Below are 21,462 nucleotides of genomic sequence, written 5' to 3' on the forward strand. Positions count from 1 at the left end.
CAGGAGAGACCTTATTGCTCTCTACAGCTGCCCGAAAGGAGGTAGTAGTGAGGTGGAGGCTGGTTTCTTGTGTCAAGTAACAACTAATGGGATAAGAACAAACAGCCTCATGTTGCACCAGAGGAGGTTTATATTGGATGTTTGGAACAATTTCTTCCCCAAAAAGGCTGAACAGCCCTGGCACAGTCTGGAGTCCCCATCCCTGGAGGGACTTAGAAGGTGTGTAGCTGTAGCACCTGGGGTTAGTGGTGGCTTTGGCAGTGCCAGGTAATGCCTGGACTTGATGATCTCAGAGGTCTTTTCCAAACTGAGAAATACTGAAAAGATGAACAGATCTGATGAACTCATGACTTTATTCTGCTCCCCTGTGAGCTGCCTGTGTGTTTGCATTAGCACAGAGGGAACACACTTTGTATATTTATTATTCCTCCTCATGACTTGCCAGATCCCCAAGCTGCTCACACTTCAGCCAGTGGAAGCCCAAGTTCCTTATAGAGAAATCCCTGCCTTTGGCATCTTCTGTGAGGAGATTCTCACAAAATGAGGGCTCAGCCCGTCTCACCCAGGGTGCCACCTCCAGACTCAGCTGCCTCTGTTGATAATCCTAACATGAACCTGATATCCTGTTGCTAATTCTAATGTGAACCATCTGATCAAGACACAGCTGAGCCCTGAATAATTGACTGTTCTGGCAGGGCAGGCCAGGGAACCTGCCAGGGAAGGAGCTGTGCCTCACACCAACCTGAGGATGTGCCAGGAGTCAGACAGAGCACAAGGAGCAAGGAACAAGCCTGAGTGATGGGATGGGAACAGTGGCTGTCAGAGGGAAGGAGGGGCTTTAGGGGCACTTCTGGGGCTGGAAAGTCAGACAGAGCCAGCTCAGGCTGCTGAGCATCATTTTTGGTGGCCCAAAGCATTGCCTGGGCTGTTTGACAGGTCTAAGGTTGGCCACCATCCTCGAAGAGTTAATATAAAGTTAACATAGCCCGAGGTCTGTCCCTTCTTGCCATGCCAGAGAGAGGTCAGACCCTCTCATGCTACAGAGATCAAACCACAAAGCCCTTAAAAACATCCCAAACTCAGGACCAGGTCAAAGCCTCAGAGGAGCTTTAGGAGCCAGCCAAAGAAAAGAAGACCCAGACACCCAGCAACTCTCTGTTGCATGAGTTCCATGTGCAGAAAGGCACGAGCCGTTCCTGCCTGCTGTGCCCATCATTTCTGCCCTGAAACGTGCGGATTTGGCAGCTCCAGTGATCTGGAACATGAGGTCCCAGCCCAGCACCACTTTGAAGATCCCCAAGCAGCAGATTTCTTATGCTGATGAAGACCTGTGAGTTTCTGTCTCCATTCACCGTTGTCTTTTTCCTGCCAACCCCAAAGGAATTGCACATTGAGGTGTAAAGCTGCAAAGACCTCGAGCACAGGTGGAAAATAAGAACTGGAGTAGAGGGGAAGGCAACGTTGAGCAGCTTCACAGCACTAAGATTCACTTTGCACTGAGGAGGAGGATAAACACGGCAGAGAATTAGCTCTTCAACATGCCAGCATCCATAAATCTGGCTAAAGACATTCTGCTACGGGGGTGGAGTGGGGTGGGAAGACCCCAGAAAGGACTAATCCTGTTAAACGATTTGAGAAAATACAAACCACGTGACGAAATTGGATTACCCAAAATAATAGTTAAGCTATTAGTCATGTCTATTGTGCAGCAGGGTAAGTCAAGATGATGTAGGCAGGAAAAGTGAAATGCAGCATCACTGCCGAAGGGGTAAAAACTCCCTGAGGAGAGGTGACACCTCCAAGCTCACCCAGGACTGGGGGGTGACTCACATCCCCAGTATTTCCCCAGGATAAGCAGTTTTGGCAGCTGGCTGTCATAGTCTGAATGGTTTTAAACTTTCTCCACATACATTAAAATCGGGAATTTAATGTTCATAATTTAACTTAGGGGGGAAAAAGTATGAATTTCATATGATTCCATGACTCTGGGGCCAAAGATTCTTAAATCTAAAGTCCCCTCCTTAGAGGGAAAAGGAGTTATTTCGAAAGAGGGTGTATTTGTGAAAAGGGAGGAGCAGAAAAACATCCATAGTGGCAAGAGAAGTGCCAAACAGGGATTAATGGGGACAGGTTTGGTGCCCAGCCCTGTCATGTGATGGTGTGGAGGAGGAGGGGGGATTTTAAACAGCAGGATTAAACCAGTACATCATCTAAAGCGTCTGCATTTTGTTTTGATCTGCCACAAAACCAGCTCGATTTGCAGAAGGAATCACCCAGTCCATGATGTTTGATGCTTTCCCTTTGAAACAGTAACAGGGCCTCTCTGGTTTCCTTCCAGGGGAGGGACGAGGGTCCTCACCAGCCCCTGGTGCAGGGAAGGAGCTGGGGGGTGCGGTGGGATGGGCTTTGGCCAATCCCTCCCTGCTGCTAAATCCAGTATCCGTAACCCTTCCTGGTCTCCACACGTGGTCCAGCATGGGGTGCACGAGCACCGGGCAGGTTTTATTCCCCACCATCCCCGGCCAAGCCCAGCCCATGGGCTCCGAGGCCTCTCCATGGCTCCGGAGCTCCGCGCAGCACCAGCTGCAGCCCCCACGGTGCCGGGTCCATTGATTACCTGCACGGCTCATCAGCCCTCTCCAACTATTCCCCACGGTTGATCAGTCAAGTCATTGACAAGTTAACAGCTTTGTTTACTTCTCCCTCTCGCTTCTGCAGCCAATTTGTTCCGATTGCTGTGCTAAGGGAAAGACTGTTTTGATTGGTTTCTCCCCAAAAATGAACCACGGCGGGTGCGTGGACTGGTGACATGGCTTTAATTGTGTCATCTGCGAGAGAGGAGCCTCACCCCACTTCTTTCAGGTTCCTTGGGCAGCACGGACCTGACCCTAGGGTGTCCCTGATCATCTCTCCTCCAGGACCCCAGTGGTCTCCTCAGAGCTGAACTCTCATTGAACATGTTCAGGTGTGATCTGGGGAGCTCTAAGCAGCCCCTCATGGATTTTTCCCACCCGTGGGACCTGCTGATGGCAAGGAGGAGATGCAAAACCCAGGCACTGCCCTTGAAGAGCACAGCTGATGAGCAATCAGGCTCATCCCATCCTCCTGGCTTGGCAGGAGTGGGAACACCGGTGCCAAGATGAGATGGAAAATCAAGCCAGAATTTTCCTCTGCAGTGAGATGTTTTTATTATCATCAAAATTCCAGAGTGTTTAAAAACAATCCAACCCCAGTAGCAGCAACTGGTGCATCATGGTGAGCGCAATCAGACACCAGACATGTCCTTGTCAGGGGTAAAAGTCTGAAAACTGGGAGAAGGTTGCAATCTTTCTCCTTGTTTATTTGTTTGGAAAAAAAAAACTTATGGAGAAAAGGAGGCTCAGGGGGAACCTTCTCCCTCCCCACAAGGCCCTGACAGGAGGGGGCAGCCAGGTGAGGGTCGGGCTCTGCTCCCAGGGAACAGGGACAGAACAAGAGGAAATGGCTTCAAGTTGCCCTAGGGGAAGTTTAGGTTGGATATTAGGGAAAATTTCTTCATGGAAAGAGTTGTCAGGCATTGGCATAGCTGCCCAGGGCAGTGGTGGTGTCACCGTCCCTGGAGGTGTTAAAAAAACGTGTGGTTGTGGTGTTTAGGGAGAGGGGTCAGCGTGGCCTTGGCAGTGCTGGGTTAGCAGCTGGATCGATGATCGCAGACGTCCTTTCCAACCCAAACAATTCCATGGCTCTATGATCCCACACCCCACTCCCCTTGCTCAAGGGCCGGCCTGACCTCAGCCAGAATCCTCAGAGCTCTTTTCCTCCTTGATGAAACCCAAGCTGGAAGGCCCAGCCTTGTAATCCAGATGGTGGAGACGTTACCCAGGGCCTGCCCGCTCGTAAATGACCCCACACGCAGAGGGGGAGGCGGAGGCGCCGCGGAGGAACCGCGCGAGGCCCACACGTCTTCATTAGGGAAGGGAGCGGGCGGGAGAAGAGGAGTAACCCCATCCATCACCATTATGAAAATTTACCCGTAATAAAGAAATAATTTGCTCGATGCATCACGCCGGAGCCGTGCGGGGGGTACCGTGACACCGCTCGGGCTGGGAACCTCACTCCATCATTTCTCCCAAGGCTGTCACTAGCAGGAGACACAAGCACCAGCCATGCATTGTCCCTGTCCCCTTTGGACCTCTAAAGGATGCCAGAATGTCATCCTCAAAACACCATCTCCTCCCCGTGGACGATGCCAGGGCTCTGGGCCCTAGGGGCATTTGGGGTGGGGCTCATGGCATCCCACCAGGGACAGCTCTCCCGTGAGGGTGAGAGGAGAGGATTGTCACATCACACACTAGGCAATAAAGCAACAAAACCCATTCTCTGAGCAATTTGTAGCAATTAATAGCCATTCCCAGGAATGAAATGTTAATTAATTCATTCCCTGAGCCATGCATTTATTTAAGGTATTTGTGGGTGTTCTTGGTGCTTTTATTAAGCAATTAAAATGCGTCCAAGAAAATATTTATCCATTTTAAGTAATTCTTAGTAAACACGATTTATATGGCAAGCAACCACTTTATTTTGCATTGTTAATTAAAACCGACGACACACTCCACTTCCCCGGGTTATTCGCCACCAGAGCAGCCGCTCTGCCAGGAGCTCTGGTTCAGGGCTGCTGGCAGCTCCAAAATCCTCCCAGGGTGGATTTATGCAGTGCTTGATGGGGCATTTCAGAGTCCAGAGAGCCCCAGCACCCCCGTGTTGTCCCCCAGGAGTTCCAGTGCTGCTGGAAGGAGCCGTGGCCTGATGAAGACCTTTCTAAAGAAGACCTTGTAGAGTCCTACAGCTTTCCCAGGGCTCAGAAATCAATAGTTCATTCCCACACGCTGGGTGTGGAAGGGTTCCAAGCCCTTGTAGGGCAGGCAGGGGGAGGCGTTCGTTCAGGTGAGCGTGGGCAGCGCTCGGGTGGATGAAGCGCGTGTTAGCAACGCTCCTCCAGGACTGACAGCCTGGGGCGTTTGCTGTGCTCTCCCCGTGAGCGTGGGGAACTCTTCGGGGCCTCCACCAGCCTGGAAGCACAGCCAGAAGCAGGATTCATGGGAAAAAGGGGTGGAACTGCCAGGTAAAACCCATTGTGCGGAAGGAGACACAGCTGAGCCTCCCACTGAGAGCCTGGGAAGGAGCACAGGTGTGTCATCCCAGATTTTGGCAGGTTCCCTTCGGAAACCAGAGCAGAAGAGGAAAAAACACGGAGCCATGAAAACCAAAACAAAGCCCCAGCATTGTTTAGGAGCTGACAAATCCCAAAATGTCCTTTCTTATTTCCTTGTGTGTACTCTTTGCTGGGAAGCAATCAATGGAGTCAGAAAAATGGTGTTTCCCTGAAGAATGTCTCCTTAGAAAAGTCCCTCCCTCCCTCTTCAGTGTTAAAAGGACTCAGTGCAGGTGTTCTATTTTTTGTTCATTCTTTAATCACCTGCTTTTCAGTGCTGACTGTAATAACCCCTTTGAAACTTGGATCAAAATATCTCTTTCCTGGTTGAAATTTGTTTTCTTCCATCACCCGAGCAAATTCAATTTGCAGAAGATACTGAATTGGGAGGCACCTGGAACTCCCTCCAGAGAGGCCAGAGGAAAACAAAAGCACATTAGAAATATGGGAAAAGAAACAACAGAATGAAACCCAGCCTGCAGGGGAAGAAATGCCCACCTGGAGACACAGACTGAGATGGTGCTTGCTGAAGAGAAAGGAAGAAAATGTGCACATCTCTGCCATGGAGCTGGGCTGGGAGAGCTGGGGGTGCTCACCTGGAGAGGAGAAGGCTCCAGGGACACCTCAGAGCCCCTTGCAGGGCCTAAAGGGGCTCCAGGAGAGCTGCAGAGGGACTGGGGACAAGGGATGGAGGGACAGGACACAGGGAATGGCTTCCCACTGCCACAGGGCAGGGCTGGATGGGATATTGGGCAGGAATTGTTCCCTGGGAGGGTGGGCAGGCCCTGGCACAGGGTGCCCAGAGCAGCTGTGGCTGCCCCTGGATCCCTGGCAGTGTCCAAGGCCAGGCTGGACAGGGCTTGGAGCAGCCTGGGACAGTGGGAGGTGTCCCTGCCCATGGGACAAGATGAACTTTGAGGTCCCTTCCAACACAAACCCTTCTGGGATTATGATTCTGTGATCTGCATTGGTCATACGACATGGCATAGTGGGAGAAGGGGTGAATTTGGACCTGGGTACTCCAAAGGTGCCCATCAGTGGTAGAGGGCAGGAACTGAAGACACCTGAGAGGCACAGGGGCACTGGGATGGATCCCTCAGCATCCCCTCTGCCGTGCTGCCCCTCAGCCTGGAGAGCCCAAGGGAGTCACAGGAACAGGTCCTGTGGGCAGGATCCCCACAGACAGACCCTCACCCCTGTCCCAGCGCAGGAGGAGCCCCCCCTGCCCAGCCCTGTCCCTGCAGTTCCTGCAGATGAGGGTGAAAATCAGCACAGACGGTGACAGGAGAGTTAATGGCCAAGTCATCCGGGGAGACACTAAAGCAGGTAAATTTATGTAGTCTGGAAAAGACCCTGGGTGGCACATTTGCAATCCATAAATACCTTCAAAGGAACAACATAAATGAAAGGAGCTCCTGCTCTCCAGGCTGGCAGGACCAGGAGCACTGGATGGGAGCCAGGCTTGGTGCAGCACAGCCACGGAGACAGGAGGAAGAAATCACGGAGAGCCACAGCAGTGGAGGTGGTGGATGGGGCTACAGGAGCATCCTCCTGTGTTCTCTGCTCTGCTTTATTCAGATTCTGATTATAAATAATAACCGAATGGTTAATAGGTGAGCAAGGCACATTATGGGCTTGTTAAAGCCCTGAGTAAGTTGCCTTCTGGCTGTCCACGAGCCCATCACAGGAAGCTTTACAAGAGGGTTATCAGCTGCCATTATTAAAAACCAATTTGACATTATAAAAGATCCATACTGCTCGTTCAGTCACATTGATTTAGCCATGTTAAGCCTTGGAAAACTGGAGCAAGATCCTTGATCTCTGCTGAAGCACAAAAAATTGCTGTTTGTGACACATCTCCCACATCTCCACACTCGGGAAATCCAGTTTTGCAGAAGCGATGGGTTTTGAACAAATCCATAAAGCACCATGCCACGCTTGTTGGGGGTGTTTTCCCAAGCAGCTGCGATGTCAAACTGCTCTTGGAAACCTTGTCCTCTGTTTCACAACACCCAGAAGGATCTCACCTGTAGTCTCCCCAGCTCAAACCCACCTCCAGACACTTCTCCGTCTGGTTCCAATTCCCTCCGGGAATGTTGGGGGGATGAGCTGCAGGCAGGTGCAAGGACATGTCCCAGGGAGCCCACAGGTCACTTTTATCCTCGTGTTGAAGCTTCCTTCTTGCCCTTTGCACAGCAGAGAAGGTGGATTTGTGCAAAATAACCAGGGAAGTGCCTGGCACAAGAGAAGCTCTGGATTGTCCCAAAGGTTTGGTGCCACACCCTGCCCCACTGACTGCTGAAAGAAATGGCTTCATGTACCTGGTGCCTCCCTTGAGTACCTGAGGAGCAGAACAAGACCCTCCAGAGGCTGGGAATCAGCTCATGGCTGGGAATCCCTACAGGGACAAAGTTGTAAAAGGAGCTTAATGGAGCAGAAATATTCCTGACAAAGAGCCTGGGGCATTTCCACATTCACCAGCTGGAGTTTCCCTGTCCTTGTAGTTTCCTTCCTTCCTTCCTTCCTTCCTTCCTTCCTTCCTTCCTTCCTTCCTTCCTTCCTTCCTTCCTTCCTTCCTTCCTCCTTGCTTTCATTCATCTGCAGTTCCTGAGATGTGAATTCAGGCCTTTTGGGCCAGCAAACCAAAGAGGATACAACAGGAACTTGTCTCCTCTCCGTCCCACAAGCTGTGCAAAGTTTTGGGGATGAGGTACCAGACCTCTGGCAGATCCTCCCGTCCCTCTCCTGCCCCATCCCCAAGGACCCAGCTGCTGCCCCAGCACTGGCAGATGCTCTCCACGCCGGGCAGCAGCGTTCCTGCGGCAGGGAGGCAGCAGGGCAAGGCAGATCCATCGGGAGGCAGGGAAGCGGGATGCTGAGGTCAGCCTTGCAGGCTAACCCCGAACGAGCCGCTTGGCTTGGGCTGCAATTCCCGCTGGGAGGAGAAAGGCGTCACCAAAGCATCACTGACCGTTCAGCCCCTCGGAGCAGCACCTGGAAGGCTCTGCTTGTGCAGGTTTTCCCATGCAGAACCTCCCTCATTAACACACGAAGCGCAGCCCTAGAAATAAAACCGGCATGTCCTGATTAATTATTGGAGGAGGAGGCCAGGGAGGAGGCAGGCAGGGGAGGGAAGCCGAAGAGGCCAGTCAGCATCTGTTGGAAGTGCGAAGATAAATGGAAGGCGAGAGCAGGTCAGTGCATACAAATCACTTCCACCCCCCCGGGAGCACCTCTCAGAGCGCTGTGTCATCACGGGGCAGCCTGAGCGGGTCACTGGCAGGAGGCCCTGAGGTTCACAGTAGCAGGTGCTCGGGGAATTGGCTCTGGCAGCACTCAGGGTGTTCTCCAGCCTGCCATGGACCAGCATTCCACTCTCTCTCCAGCCCCACTGAGGGACGTCAGTGCCAATGGACCTCCAGCAGGAGCTCCCTGCAGCTCCACTTGTCCTCGGCTGCCTTTGGGGCAGCACTGAAGCAGTGGGGAGCCATGGCAGAGTGACAGGAACGAGCAGAGGGAAGCAGGAGAGCCCTGGAGGACCAGGAGGAGATGCTGCTTGCCTTGACGGGGACAGCTTTCCCAAAACCACCCCCCCCGACCCCGTGTGGGAAGCAGCCTCCGCAGCTCCTTCCTCTCTCCGGAGCCCAGCTGCCAATGCCTGCATCTTTCCCAGCCCATCCAGCACAACCAGAGAAGCAGCCCCAAAACAACAAGGCAGAGACTCCACAGGGAAACCCTCATCCCTCCAATTTACCTGCCAGTTGTTTGGGGAGGATTATTATATGTTTTTTCCCAGGGTTTTTTTCCCTTCCCCAAAGAACGGCTGGAGTTTCACACCGCCTGACAGCATCTCCCGCCTTTCCCAGCCGCTCCCGAGTGGCAGGTTGCCAGACGGTGCCCCATTAGGTCACATTTGCTCATTGTTTGGCAAACAGGGCTTAATTCAAGTGCTGAGTTGACAGCTTGTTCTCCAAGACAATTTGCAAGTTGCGGTGTTGCAAATGCCAGCTTGGCTTTTCGAGGAACGTTATTTCAGCTGCCTTAAAGGGGTAAAGTTCTCTTTGACTGGGGGAAAAAAAAAAAGGAAGAAAAGGGGCAAAGGGGAGGCAGCAGAAAATGGTTTTGGTGGTTTTGATGTGGAAAGACCAGCAGTGTTGTTGGCAAGCGTTCAGGACAGGGCTGTCATTCCCCATCAGGTAGAGACCCTCCATGTCCCATTCCTCCCATCACTGAGGTCCTTCACAATCCTAAGGAATGAGGTGTATTCCCAGTGAAATAGGGAAATAGAATTTTGGTTTCATTTGGAAAGGTGTCAGTAGGGGTACACATACACATCTCTTTGATGGCTCCTCTCCAAAACCTGTGGCTGTAGTCCCTACATCCCTGGGGAAGGGGGTGATGCTGAGAACAACTTCATGTCCCTTCTGAAGTCAAAGGCACCCTGGGCATGCTGCCCCCAGCTCTGTGCCAGCCACCCGTGGAGATGGCAAGAGACACAAAGCAGCACCACCACGATGCTCTGTTTTCTTCAACAGGTGGGCGAAAAAAGGCCAGGTTATAAAGGAAGCCTCCGGTGACTTCTACGAAACCATCGTGGACCACACGTTCTTCTTCGAGCCCGTCTCCTGCGAGGTCACCAACGCGCTGGGCAGCACAAACATCAGCAGGACCGTGGATGTCTACTGTGAGTACCCTGTTGGCTCGAGTCCGGCTTCCAGGCTCAGCAGAGCTGCTGAAAATCAGCGGGAAGGAGACACAGCTCAGCCTGACTTGCCCAGGGTGGCAGGACTTGCTGGGCTCTCCTGCAGTGCTCCCGCGGTCGCACCCGTGATTTCCTTGCCAGCTCTGGGGTGGTCCCTGGGGAGCTGGTCCCTCTGGAGTTGCAGCAGGCACCTCCCTGAGGCTTTTCTTTATTTGGGGCCCATCAAGATCTACCACTGCTCCCTCTAACCTGTTTGCTTCGAGGCTTTCTGGCTGTCACTGGCAGTAACTCCAGTTTCCTCTGCGCAGTTGGGCCCAGGATGGCGACAGAACCGCAGTCCCTCCTGGTTGACCTGGGCTCGGACGCGGTGTTCAACTGTGCCTGGACTGGGAACCCCTCTCTCACCATCGTCTGGATGAAGCGAGGCTCGGGTGTGGTAAGAGCCGCTGTGGGGCAGGGGGCGGGTCCAGGGCATGGGGTGCTGCAGGACGCTTCCCATGGAGCAGAACCTGTGGGGTCTGGGAGCTCCTGGCTGGATGAATGCTGGCTCCTCGGAATGCAAAGGGATCCTGAGAGTGGGGGAATTTATTTCCATGACAATGGACAGAAGAGTTGAACCAGAGCATCACTTAACACCTCACTGATGGGGAGCAGTTCTGCAATTCACCTGCATGTGGTTCCTTCTGGGATGGTCCTGTGTGGGTGGTCCTTCCTGGGATGGTCCGCCCTGGGATGGACCTTTCTGTGATGGACCTTCATGGGATGGACCTTCCTGGGATGGTCCTTCCTGGGATGGTCCTCCCTGGGATGGACCTTCATGGGATGGTCCTCCCTGGGATGGACCTTTCTGTGATGGACCTTCATGGGACGAACCTTCCTGGCCCCCAGGTCTGGGATCTCACATGTTCACCCCAGCACTCCCTGCTGTCGACTGCAGCCTGCTCCGGGGAGGAGCTTGGATCTGTCCCAGCAGACTTCTCCACATCTCTTTTGTCCTGAAAATCATAAGGAGCTTTGCCAATTGTAATCGTGGCTCAGTGAGCCCCGGGAGGCAGGAGATTCTCTGATCCCTCTTTACAGACAGGAGGGCTGAGCAAAGCCACGGGAAGAAGCTAAAGGAGGGCTGAGACATGAAACTCATTCGGAAGCACGCACAGTTGAAAAGCATCTCCCAGCTTCACCTGGGCAGATCTGTGGATGAGGAAACGCTGCCGTTCCAGCTCAAGGCTGTAATTGGAGAGCTGGACCCCCACGGAGGGGCTGAGTCCTCTCCTCTGCTCCCCGGGGACACTGAGGCATTAACTGCTGGGGTGTTTTTTCCAAACCCCAATGACCTTGGTGAAGGCCATCTCCTGGGAAGAAGTTACAGACTGGGGAGAGCTGATGGCTTGAATCAGCAGAGGAATCCCCGTGGGTCAGTAACTCCTGGGTGGTTTCCTGTCCCACAGCTGCCATGGCTGTTTCTCCGGGTTTCACACGCAGGCGGTTGTTCTGCTGTCTCGAGGTGGCTGCAGGAGCTGGGAACAAGGCCTGCCTCACCCTCCTGCTCCAGCCCCAGCACCCCATCAGGGCTTGCCTTTGCTATCCAGCAATGCCCAGGCACAGCCACCTTCTCCCTTTTTATCTGCCTCCCTCCAGCTGAGTTCTGTCGCATTGGAACTTCTTGGAGCAGAGTGAGGGAGATGATTCTGCTCTTCCACTCTGCCCTCATGAGACCCCACCTGCAGTGCTGTGTCCAGCTCTGGGGCAGAAGGACGTGAAGCTGCTGGAGCAAGTCCTGAGGAGGTCACAGAGATGTTCCAGGGCTGGAACCCCTCCACTCCAGGCTGGGAGAGCTGGGGGTGCTCACCTGGAGAGGAAAAGGCTCCAGGGAGAGCTCAGAGCCCTTTGCAGGGCCTAAAGGGGCTCCAGGAGAGCTGCAGAGGGACTGGGGACAAGGCATGGAGGGACAGGACACAGGGAATGGCTTCCCACTGCCACAGGGCAGGGCTGGATGGGATATTGGGCAGGAATTGTTCCCTGGGAGGGTGGGCAGGCCCTGGCACAGGGTGCTCAGAGCAGCTGTGGTTGCCCCTGGATCCCTGGCAGTGTCCAAGGCCAGGTTGGATGGGGCTTGGAGCACCCTGGGATAGTGGGAGGTGTCCCTGTCCCATGGCAGGGGGTGGAATGGGATGGGATTTAAGATCCCTTCCAAACCAAACAATTCCATGATTCTGTGATCTCAGGACAGATCCTCCAGCTGCTGTAACCCAGCAGAGATGGTTATGCAGGTCACCAGAGCCACCTCCACCTTCCCAGAGGGATGCTGGCAGGAGATGCTGCTTTGTACAGCCATCAGCACTCAGCCATCCCAGTGGGATGTGGGATCACGGCTGCTTCTTCCTCAGCCACCTCTCCCACCACTTCTGGGCTTAAACTCCCTGAGTCAATCCCAGCGGCCTCCGCTGTGCCTGCAAATGTGGAGGTGCAAGTGTGGAGTGTGGTTCTCTCTGAGGTTTTTCTGCCTGTGTCACTGCAGCCACCGAAATTTTTCTCTTGTATCTTGAACTTCTTGCAAAACTAGAGTTCATAAAAATTCAAATGAATACCAACAGGATTTCTTATTCCCCCCCAAAAAATGTGGGGCATTTCTTTACTCTTTGGTCAACAGCAGTAAGTGATGTTTCCATGCCATGCCCGACTTTGGGCTCATCCACTTGGCCTTCCCAAGGATCCTCAGGAGCTGGTGACACAGCTCTTGTAACTCAGGTCATTTGGTTTTGCTTGTAATTTCTCATGGCCCACCTGAAAGCCCCCCCCTCCTCCCTTTCAGGTCCTGAGCAATGAGAACAAGCTGATCCTGAAGTCGGTCCGCCAGGAAGACGCCGGGAAATACGTGTGCCGAGCCGTGGTGCCGCGGGTGGGCGCGGGGGAGCGGGAGGTGACGCTCACCGTCAACGGTACCTCCTGATTCCCTGCCGCCATTCCTTCCAACTTCCCTTCCTCCATTTCCTCCTGCTTCCCTTCCGCCATTCATTCCCTCCTGCTTCCTTCCTCCATTCCCTCCTGCTTCCCTTCCACCATTCATTCCCTCCTGCTTCCCTGCCGCCATTCCTTCCAACTTCCCTTCTTCCATTCCCTCCTGCTTCCCTTCCACCATTCATTCCCTCCTGCTTCCCTTCCTCCATTCCTTCCAACTTCCCTTCCTCCACTCCCTCCAACTTCCCTTCCACCATTCATCCTGCTTCCCTTTCCCCATTCCCTCCTGCTTCCCTTTCCCCATTCCCTCCTGCTTCCCTTCCACCATTCATCCTGCTTCCCTTTCCCCATTCCCTCCTGCTTCCCTTTCTCCATTCCCTCCTGCTTCCCTTCCACCATTCCTTCCCTCTTCCCTTCCACCATTCATTCCCTCCTGCATCCCTTCCATCATTCCCTCCTTCCTGCCTTGATCCTATTGCTCTGACAGCTCCAGTTCCCAAATTATCCCCTCAGATACTTCCTTTTGGAGCAAATCCCACCCCCAGCTGGATCAGGGATCCAGGCAATGGGAGTAAAGTGGATTTTGCATTTTTTTGCCTGGAAATGCACAAGTTAAAGCAAAAAAAAAAAAAAGAACATTAGCTCAGCCCCACGCAGTTCCTTATTATCAACAGGGGTTTATTGAGTAGTTGGGGGCTGGCAGCTTTAAATCTTTAATAGATTAATCTTGCAAAACCCTCACAAGGTCGGAGAGTGCTGTTGTCTCTGTGGTACAGCTGGAGAGCCGGGAATTGAGTCTGGATCCAAGACCAGCAGCCTAATCACTCTCTCCAACCCACGTGAGGATACCTGTGAGGATTCCTGTGAGGATACTTGTGAGGATTCCTGCCAGGATTCCTGTCAGGATACCTCCATGGCTGCTTAGGGCTCACCCAGCACTGTGTCAGGATGTGCCCTGGACTCACATCCAGAGCTCTGGAGTTTAATGATGCCCTGGCCAGGACCTTGCAGCAGCTGGTAACAAATTTCAGCATAACTATGGCAGGGAAAGAGCCAGGCAGGCTGCAGATGGCATAAACAGAGGATGAATTTTGCATTGTCTCTCACCTGCATGACAAGCTGGCAGGTTTCACTCCCCACTCGCTGTCACAAGAGAAGAACATAAGCAGGAGGCAGCTCAGGCAGCAACAAGCGTTCATTTCAAACACAGATGATGCAGATGGTAGATTCCTCAATTCCCTGGAAACATTTTCAAGGCCAGGCTGGGCAGGGCTGTGAGCAACCTGATCTAGCTGAAGATGTCCCTGTCGTGGCAAGGGGGTTGGACTGGATGACCTTTAAAGGTCACTTCTCACCCAAACCGTTCCATGATTCTATAATCCTAGAAAAGGAAGCCAAGGACGACGCAGCAGGGACTGAAAACCAACCACTCCGTCAACTTGGACTCAGCTCCTCAGCGCCTTCATCCTCCTTCCCCAGCAGCTGCTGGGTTTTAATTATAATTAAATGAGCTCATGGAAAACAAAGCAAAAAATTAGCACAAAGAACATGCTCCTTCCCTGACACCCACCAGGCACAGGGATGCCCTGAGTGCAGAGCAGATCTCATGCAGGCTTGGGGCGTTCGGAGCGTGCGGCACGGAAAAGCTGCTCTCCAGAGCTTTGCAGCTCATGCCTGGGGAAACTGATGGGGAGCAAATGAAATCCGTGCATGGGGTTCACTGCTCAGCCTTGAGCATCTCCCAGGATCTGACTGCCTGTGCATCCCATCCCATGGGATGTGCTGCCAGGAGCTTGGTGCACCCCAAAGGTGACAACACTGAGACAGGTCACCACAGGTGTTGGAGCAAGGGAGAACCCCACACCTCTGGGTCAGGATGGTCTTTTGACCCTCTGAGTGAGGAGAACCGAGCCCCTGAGCAGCATCCTCACATCCAACATGCACCAAGCACCCGGGCTTGGCAGCCTGTCCTGCAGCGGGAGCAGCGTTCCAGCTCCGGAGCACGGCGCAGTGTGTCTAATCCAGCTAATGAATTCTGCTGGAAGCCGGTTCTGATGTAATTCGAGAGAGAAGTTGAATGCCTCATATTTGGAAGTTATTTTCAATCCAGAGGGTGATACAATTGTCTTGGTGTTACCAGATGCCTCCCTCTGCGGGCTGGGATTCGTCACAGAAAAATCAGGCATTGGGAAGTTGTGTTCTGGGCTGGCTGCACAGCCCCTGACCAGGGCACATGGGCTTTGGGGGGCTGATCCATCCCACTGAGCACAGAGACCCCAACTGAGGGATCAGACCCACTCTGACTCTGTGGTCCCACCAACCCATCCACTCCCATAATTGTCCAAAATCATGGCAGGACGATGTTGGGGTGGGAGAGCATCCTCCTGCCCGCCCCACCCGGCCACACCAGACAGGGCTGTGTTTGCAGAGCAGCCCAATCCCATGCCAGAGCCAAGGCCACCAGCCTGCAAGGAAGCAGATAGGATTCAGAGTCTGGTGAGTGGGAAGGAGGATTATGTAAAGCAGCAGCATTTGGCAGGGCCGGAGCAGCAGAGGCTCGAGGGAAGGGAAGAACTTGGTGCCATCATAAATCAGCAGCAGCTGGATTTACAGCCAAAGCCTCTCGATGCTCCTGGCTGCACCCAGCCTGGTCACAGCTCCCACCCCAGCAGGAGAAGCCCCCCAAGGTCACCTTCACAGGTGGATCACCGGCAGTCCCATCTGTCACTCAATCATCAGGGGCTGCTGAGCAGGGACCACCACCCCTGCCCACCTTGCTCTGCAAGAGAAGGTTTGTTGGAAGGGCTGGATGACTCCAGGTGACTAATTCAGGATGTAATTTGCCTGGGATTCACCCCAGCAAGGAAGCCAGGCATGCCCAAGAGCTGGGAGCAGGGCAGGGGCTGACCTGCCACCCCGCTTGGTCAGGAGCACATCACGGTGTCAGGAAGTGCTCAAGGCCAGGCTGGAACAACATGGTCTGGTGGGAGGTGTCTCTGCCCATGGCAGGGGATCTGGAATGAGATGGGTTTTAAAGTCTTTTCCAACTCAAATCATTCTGTGATGGTCCTTTGCAATACCAGGCAGAACCAGCCAGCCCAGGACTTCTGCAGGAAGCAAGGAGTTAAACAAAACTCTCTTGCCAAACCACTTTGAATGCTTGGGAGAAAGGTTCAGATGGACTCGAGCAGACTGGAGAAGCCAAGGCCATCCTTTCATTCCTGAAGGCTCCCACCTCAGACTTCTCTTTTGTGTGAGCCGCCAGGACCGAACAAATAAATTGGCACTGAGGTGCTAAAAATAACCTCCACCAATAGCTCCATCATTTATATCCATGGCAACATTGCTCAGAGCCTTTTCCCTGCCTGTGGGCTGTCTCACACTCGGTGCTGAATGCCAAGCTGGAGATTGGCAGCTTTCATAAGGAACCAGAGCCTGGTGGAGAATCAAATGCCGGCCCTGAATGCGAAGAGGCTGCAACTTTGTGCTATTATTTCTGGGCATGTTCATCTCACAAACAGTCTTTAGTCATCCACTATTATCATGATGATAAGCCTTCGACTCTGAGCTCCTGAAGCAATAATAAAAGCCAAAGCCGTTGGCATTTGTGCCATTTAAAATCCGCTCGCCTTGGGGAAAATGATCCTTTTAATGATTATTAAGCCATTTTTCTCTAGCATCACCCAGTCTTGGAGCACTTCCAGAATTTATAAGTAACACACAGCCATCAAAATGGAAAGGAGATGGTTCTTTCTATTACTGTTTAGGCCTGGCCTGCAGATCCCATCACTGCTCTTGCCTCTGCTGGCCTTGGGATCATCAGGTGAGCAGCAGCATCACTGACCACAGGAGGCTGTGGACCTCCATCAGGCAAAGCAAGGGCTCACCTTCAGAAAGCTGGGCTTTCAGCGATGGATAAATGAGAACTCACACCTTGGGATCGTGCCTAGAACAACATCTTGAGCATTTAGAGAGAAAAACACAACAAAGTGTCTTGTTTTTTTTGTGGCCTTCTTCGATCAAAAAGGGCACAACGGTTTCCACTGCTGTACTGCTACGCCCATTACAGCAAAACAAGTCCTGACCTTCACGCCCAGCTCCTGCTATTCCTGATGTTGATGGCAGCTCCCTTCCAGCAGTAATTTCCTGAGCTGCCAGCACCGTGGTCACTGGGCAGTGAATTGTGCTTCAATGAGCTTGTTTTCCATCCGTCTCCCCTTGGAACAGTGTAAGGAAGCAGGGGCAGGGCTGTGCCTCAGTGGGAAGTGTGTGGGGAGTGTGTGAGTTTGGCGCAGGAAGGGGTCACTGGGATAGTTCCAGAAGGCAGCTGTGTGTCCAAATGCACGAGAGTGAAGGATTTAGCATTTTGGTACATGTTTGTGCGCTCTGGAAATTTATAAATGGCTGATTTGGATGAGAATCAGGCAGGAATACCCAGGCAAAGCTTTCTCCCCACTTCACCCCAAATCCATGAGACTTATTTTGAAGGAACACACCAGGTGCAGGGCAGGGAGGTGGGGGAAATGGGAAAAAATCCACAAGGCTGTATTTACTGATAAAGCCAGTGACATACTCCAAACCAGGCGCGACAACCCCGAGTGAACAAAATTCTGGAGCTGGAGCAGGGGGAGTTCTGCCAGCCCCTGCCTCCCCTCTCTCCCTGCCCTGCAGCCCAGTTGTTGCTGTTTTCTTTCCTGCCAGCAGCAAGCCACTCATGGAAATGCAAATCTGCTTTAATTAAGGAGGTTAATAAACAGCTATTAGGACCCCAGCTCTTCTGCTGCTCCCCTGGGGTGATCAGGGCTGTTAGAAGAGTGAGGGACATGCTGATCCCACCAAGCCAGGCTGTCCTCTCCCACCCCTTTTCTCCAGTCACAGGACGTTCACCAAGGCAGGAGAAGGACTTTTCCCATCCCTAGCTGGCTCAGCTGGTGTTTGGCTCAGAGCCTTTCCCACCCTTTCTCACCCAGGCTGGGCTCCTTTCATGATCCAAATGCTGCAGGAGAGCCCAGCTGATGGGTGTCAAGGTTTTTCAGCAGAAACTTCTCCACCACATCTTCCTTAATGCCCTGGAGAGCAATTAGTTTAATGGTTGCTTAATGAATCTGGGAGAGAAGAGGAACATCAGGTGGGATGGGATCCTGCTTTGCTCCTGCAGCAAACAGCCCTTCTCAGAGGCCAGGCTCACCGAGGAGATGGGGGCAGGACCATTTACACCAGGGATGGGGCTACAGAGATGGGGGGACCCTGGTGCTTTGTGGGGGCTTTGCAGAAACCCAGCAGAGCCCAAAGCCTCCACTCAATGTTCTCCATCACAGGAGGTGATGGGGCTGTTGCTCCATCCCTGCCCCTCAGAGATGGACCCCAATGTCCATCCGGGGCTCCATTAACACCCCCATCCCCACCAGTCCCACGGGGTGCCAGCAGCCTCTCCTGTCTCCACAGGGCCCCCCATTATCTCCAGCACCCAGACCCAGCACGCCCTGCACGGCCAGAAGGGGCAGATCAAGTGCTTCATCCGCAGCACTCCGCCGCCAGACCGAATTGTGAGTAGCACCCCGGGGCACGGCGGGTGCCTGAAACACCTCGGGGTGCCCCGGGCTCACCCCTCTCTCGCTTGGCAGGCTTGGTCCTGGAAGGAGAACGTCCTGGAATCTGGGACCTCTGGGCGCTACACGGTGGAGACGGTGAGCACGGACGAGGGGGTCATCTCCACACTGACCATCAGCAACATTGTCCGGGCTGATTTCCAAACCATCTACAACTGCACCGCCTGGAACAGCTTCGGCTCCGACACGGAGATCATCCGGCTCAAGGAGCAAGGTGGGCACTGCTGGGGAGCTGCTGGGGAGCTGCTGGGGGCTGGTGGGCAGCGGGAATTAGTGCCTGGCCGGGCTGTGAGAGTGGGGAGATGCTGTGAGAGGCAGGAGGTGCTCAGGAGAGCTCTTGGGATGCCAAAGAGGAAATTAGGAAGGATGGTGACGAGGCTCCAGCTGTGGTAGCTGGAGGATTGCATCCTTAGGGCACGTGGTCTTGGCAAAGGGGCAGGAGCAGGGACAAGCCCTGTAAAGTCTCTGCTTGATAAGGTATTCCTGATTTTACCGGTCCTGCTAAAGCTGGAGGGCACGGGCTGGTCCTGCAGCCCTTAGTCCCTGTCCCACAGTACAAGGTGATGTCACTGCCCCAGGCTGAAGGATCATTTATAGTCTTGGAGAAACCGGAGTGGCTGCTCCCAGCAGACCCCGCTGCTCCACGGTGATGGGAGTGAGCAGGAGGAAGGTGTTTGGGCTGGTGGCAACCCTCCGTCCTGGCCACCAGCCACAGTGCCAGCGTCTTACAGGGCTGGGCTCGAACACCCAGCAATTCCCAGGGGATGCCCAGGGAAATTCCACTCTCAGGGCTCTCCATAGCAAGGGAGGGAGACAGCTTGTGTGAGGAATGCTTAGCTCCTGGAGGAACTCCAGTTCTCCTCTATTTTATTAAATGCCAGGGCAGGCAGGTGGATTGTTCTCATTAAGCCGTGATTTATAGGCAAGGCTGGCGTCCAGATTAAATCAGAGCTAAATGAACCCCTTAAAATTAGCCTTGGGCTTCTTCCAACGCAAACAGAGCCAGTGGTTTTTCCAGGTCGTCTGCCAGTCAGCGGGAGCGCTCGGCGGCGAGCCCGGGTCCCGGCGGAGGGTGGCCAGGCAGCCGAGCCGGCTCCGAGCTCGGATCCAGACATCCCTGCTGGGCCACGCGAGGGGACAGCCCTGCCCGGGCCGGGGGGACAGCGCAGGGTGGCAGAGGCATCCCCTTCACGGGGCCAGCCCCGGAGCAGAGCGGAGCAGAGGGCTGAGCGCTTAGGAAGGCTGCGGTGGGCGCGTGGGCTGTGCAAGGCTGTGGACACTTGCTTTATTTTCAAACAGGTACGGAAATGAAATCAGGAGCTGGTATTCAAGCAGGTACGGAAATCATGAGCTGACGGTGAATGTGGATTGTCCCCAGCCATTACCACACCTGAGGGCCCGGCGTCCTCCTCCCGGCCCGGCAGCTTTCCATAGGGCAGGCAGGGCAGGAAGGGGCGTAGGGAAGCTGCAGGGCGGTGACTGGGGCAGGACTGGGAAGCTGGAGTGGTCCAGCCTCCCCTGTGCCACTGAGCCACTCTGGAAACCAGCACTTCTGTGCCCCAGCTCCCCAGTCGCTGGGAGGGAGATGCTGTTACTCAGCCATGTTTAAAAAGTTGCAGAAGTCCCATAAAGTGCTACTTTGGGACAAAAACAAAGAGGGGAAAGTACATGTTTCCAGGGTCCTTTGCAGACATCAGCTTGGTTCAACATCGTGGGAGAATGCTGGCCAGCATCCATTGGCACCAGAGCAGGTTTGGATGGATCTTGGGGCAGATGCTGCAGGATGTGCTGCCCTTGTGGTTCCTCCTCCTGTGCCCCAGAGAAGGATTCCCGGGAGAGCCAGCAATCTGCCCCTCCTCAGCTCACCCATCCCTACAGGACAGTTTACCATCCCCACCATTCCTGTCCCTGCCCCTCTGCAGTTGCCTTTATTCCAGCCCAGGATAAATTTCCCCACCCCATTCCCTGCCTGATTCTCCATCATCTTCATCCCCACCGCCACCTGCTTCTCCCTGAGCTCTGCACTGCAGATCCCACTCCGCCAAAGCTGAGAGCCAGCCAGCCCTCCCAGGGCCTCCAGGCTCCTTTCTCTCCACCCCCTTGTTCCATATTTCCCTTGGAAGGCCAAAAAAATCCCATGAGGGACTGCCACTGTTGGCAGGGGCACTGCCTAGCAGGCGGCCTCAGAAAATCCCGGTTTCTTCTTGCCATGGCTCAGCTGCTGTGTTGGAGGATGCTGATTTTAGGGTGATTTTAGGATTTTAGGTCCCTGGGGCAGCTGCAGCACCTGTCCCCTGCGCTCCAGCTCGAGGCAGCAGAGCACTGAGGGGATTTGCCTTTTCACCACCTGGGCACTCTCAGAGGTTTGGTGATGGATTGATTCAGTGCCACGTGAGTCATGCCACCAGTGGCCCAGCTTGAGTGACACGCGACACATCAAGGGACCAGCAGGAAATCCATGAGCAAGCCACAAAGTGGGAAACATCAGTTCTTTTTTGATCAAGAGCGAGCAGAGCCTAAACTCAATCAGCAGCACATTTTTATCACCCTGCAGTTCCCAAATTAGCGCTCAGGACCCAGGAGCTCCACAGCCATGGCTTAAGGGTACCATGAAGTGGCTTTAGTGGATGCTGGTGGAATGACAACTGCCCCCAGTCCCACCAGTAAGGGTGTGTGGCCCTTGGGAAGGATGAAAGGCACAGGTGGCATCTGTGGTCTCAGGTCCAGGATGAAATTCGTGCCCAACCCCAGCTCCACACCAGTGGGCAATGGGAGATGGTTCCTGTATCACCCAGTCAGGTGATAATCCCTGGGCTTTGCTTCTCAGCTGGGTCACCCCCTGTGTCCTCAGGCTCCAGCAGCATTCGTGTCCCCCATCTGCACAGACCTCTGAGGAGAACCACGTCTCTGCATCCATGTTCCCATAAATCCATCCCATCCATTTCCAAGGCAAGGGCTCCAAGGAGAAAACACCTTCCAAGGAGGTGTCCAGGAAAATTGTG

At 53.8% G+C, this 21,462-nt stretch overlaps 1 protein-coding gene across 3 annotated transcripts in view; it reads left to right on the plus strand.

The window, feature by feature from the left end:
- KIRREL3 (kirre like nephrin family adhesion molecule 3) overlaps positions 1-21,462 on the plus strand; it is a 345,138-nt gene that overhangs the window by 310,650 nt on the left and 13,026 nt on the right. For 2 of the 3 annotated variants that reach the window (XM_048328585.1, XM_048328587.1), the window contains 6 exons: positions 9,727-9,875; positions 10,202-10,329; positions 12,706-12,832; positions 18,297-18,397; positions 18,476-18,674; positions 19,760-19,795. In XM_048328585.1, the coding sequence (XP_048184542.1) occupies positions 9,727-9,875; positions 10,202-10,329; positions 12,706-12,832; positions 18,297-18,397; positions 18,476-18,674; positions 19,760-19,795 (740 nt within the window). The remainder of the gene's footprint in view (positions 1-9,726; positions 9,876-10,201; positions 10,330-12,705; positions 12,833-18,296; positions 18,398-18,475; positions 18,675-19,759; positions 19,796-21,462) is intronic. The other variant, XM_048328586.1, reaches the window with a different exon arrangement.

This window comes from Corvus hawaiiensis, chromosome 25 (assembly GCF_020740725.1).
Source record: "Corvus hawaiiensis isolate bCorHaw1 chromosome 25, bCorHaw1.pri.cur, whole genome shotgun sequence".
In the NCBI taxonomy this organism is placed as follows: domain Eukaryota; kingdom Metazoa; phylum Chordata; class Aves; order Passeriformes; family Corvidae; genus Corvus; species Corvus hawaiiensis.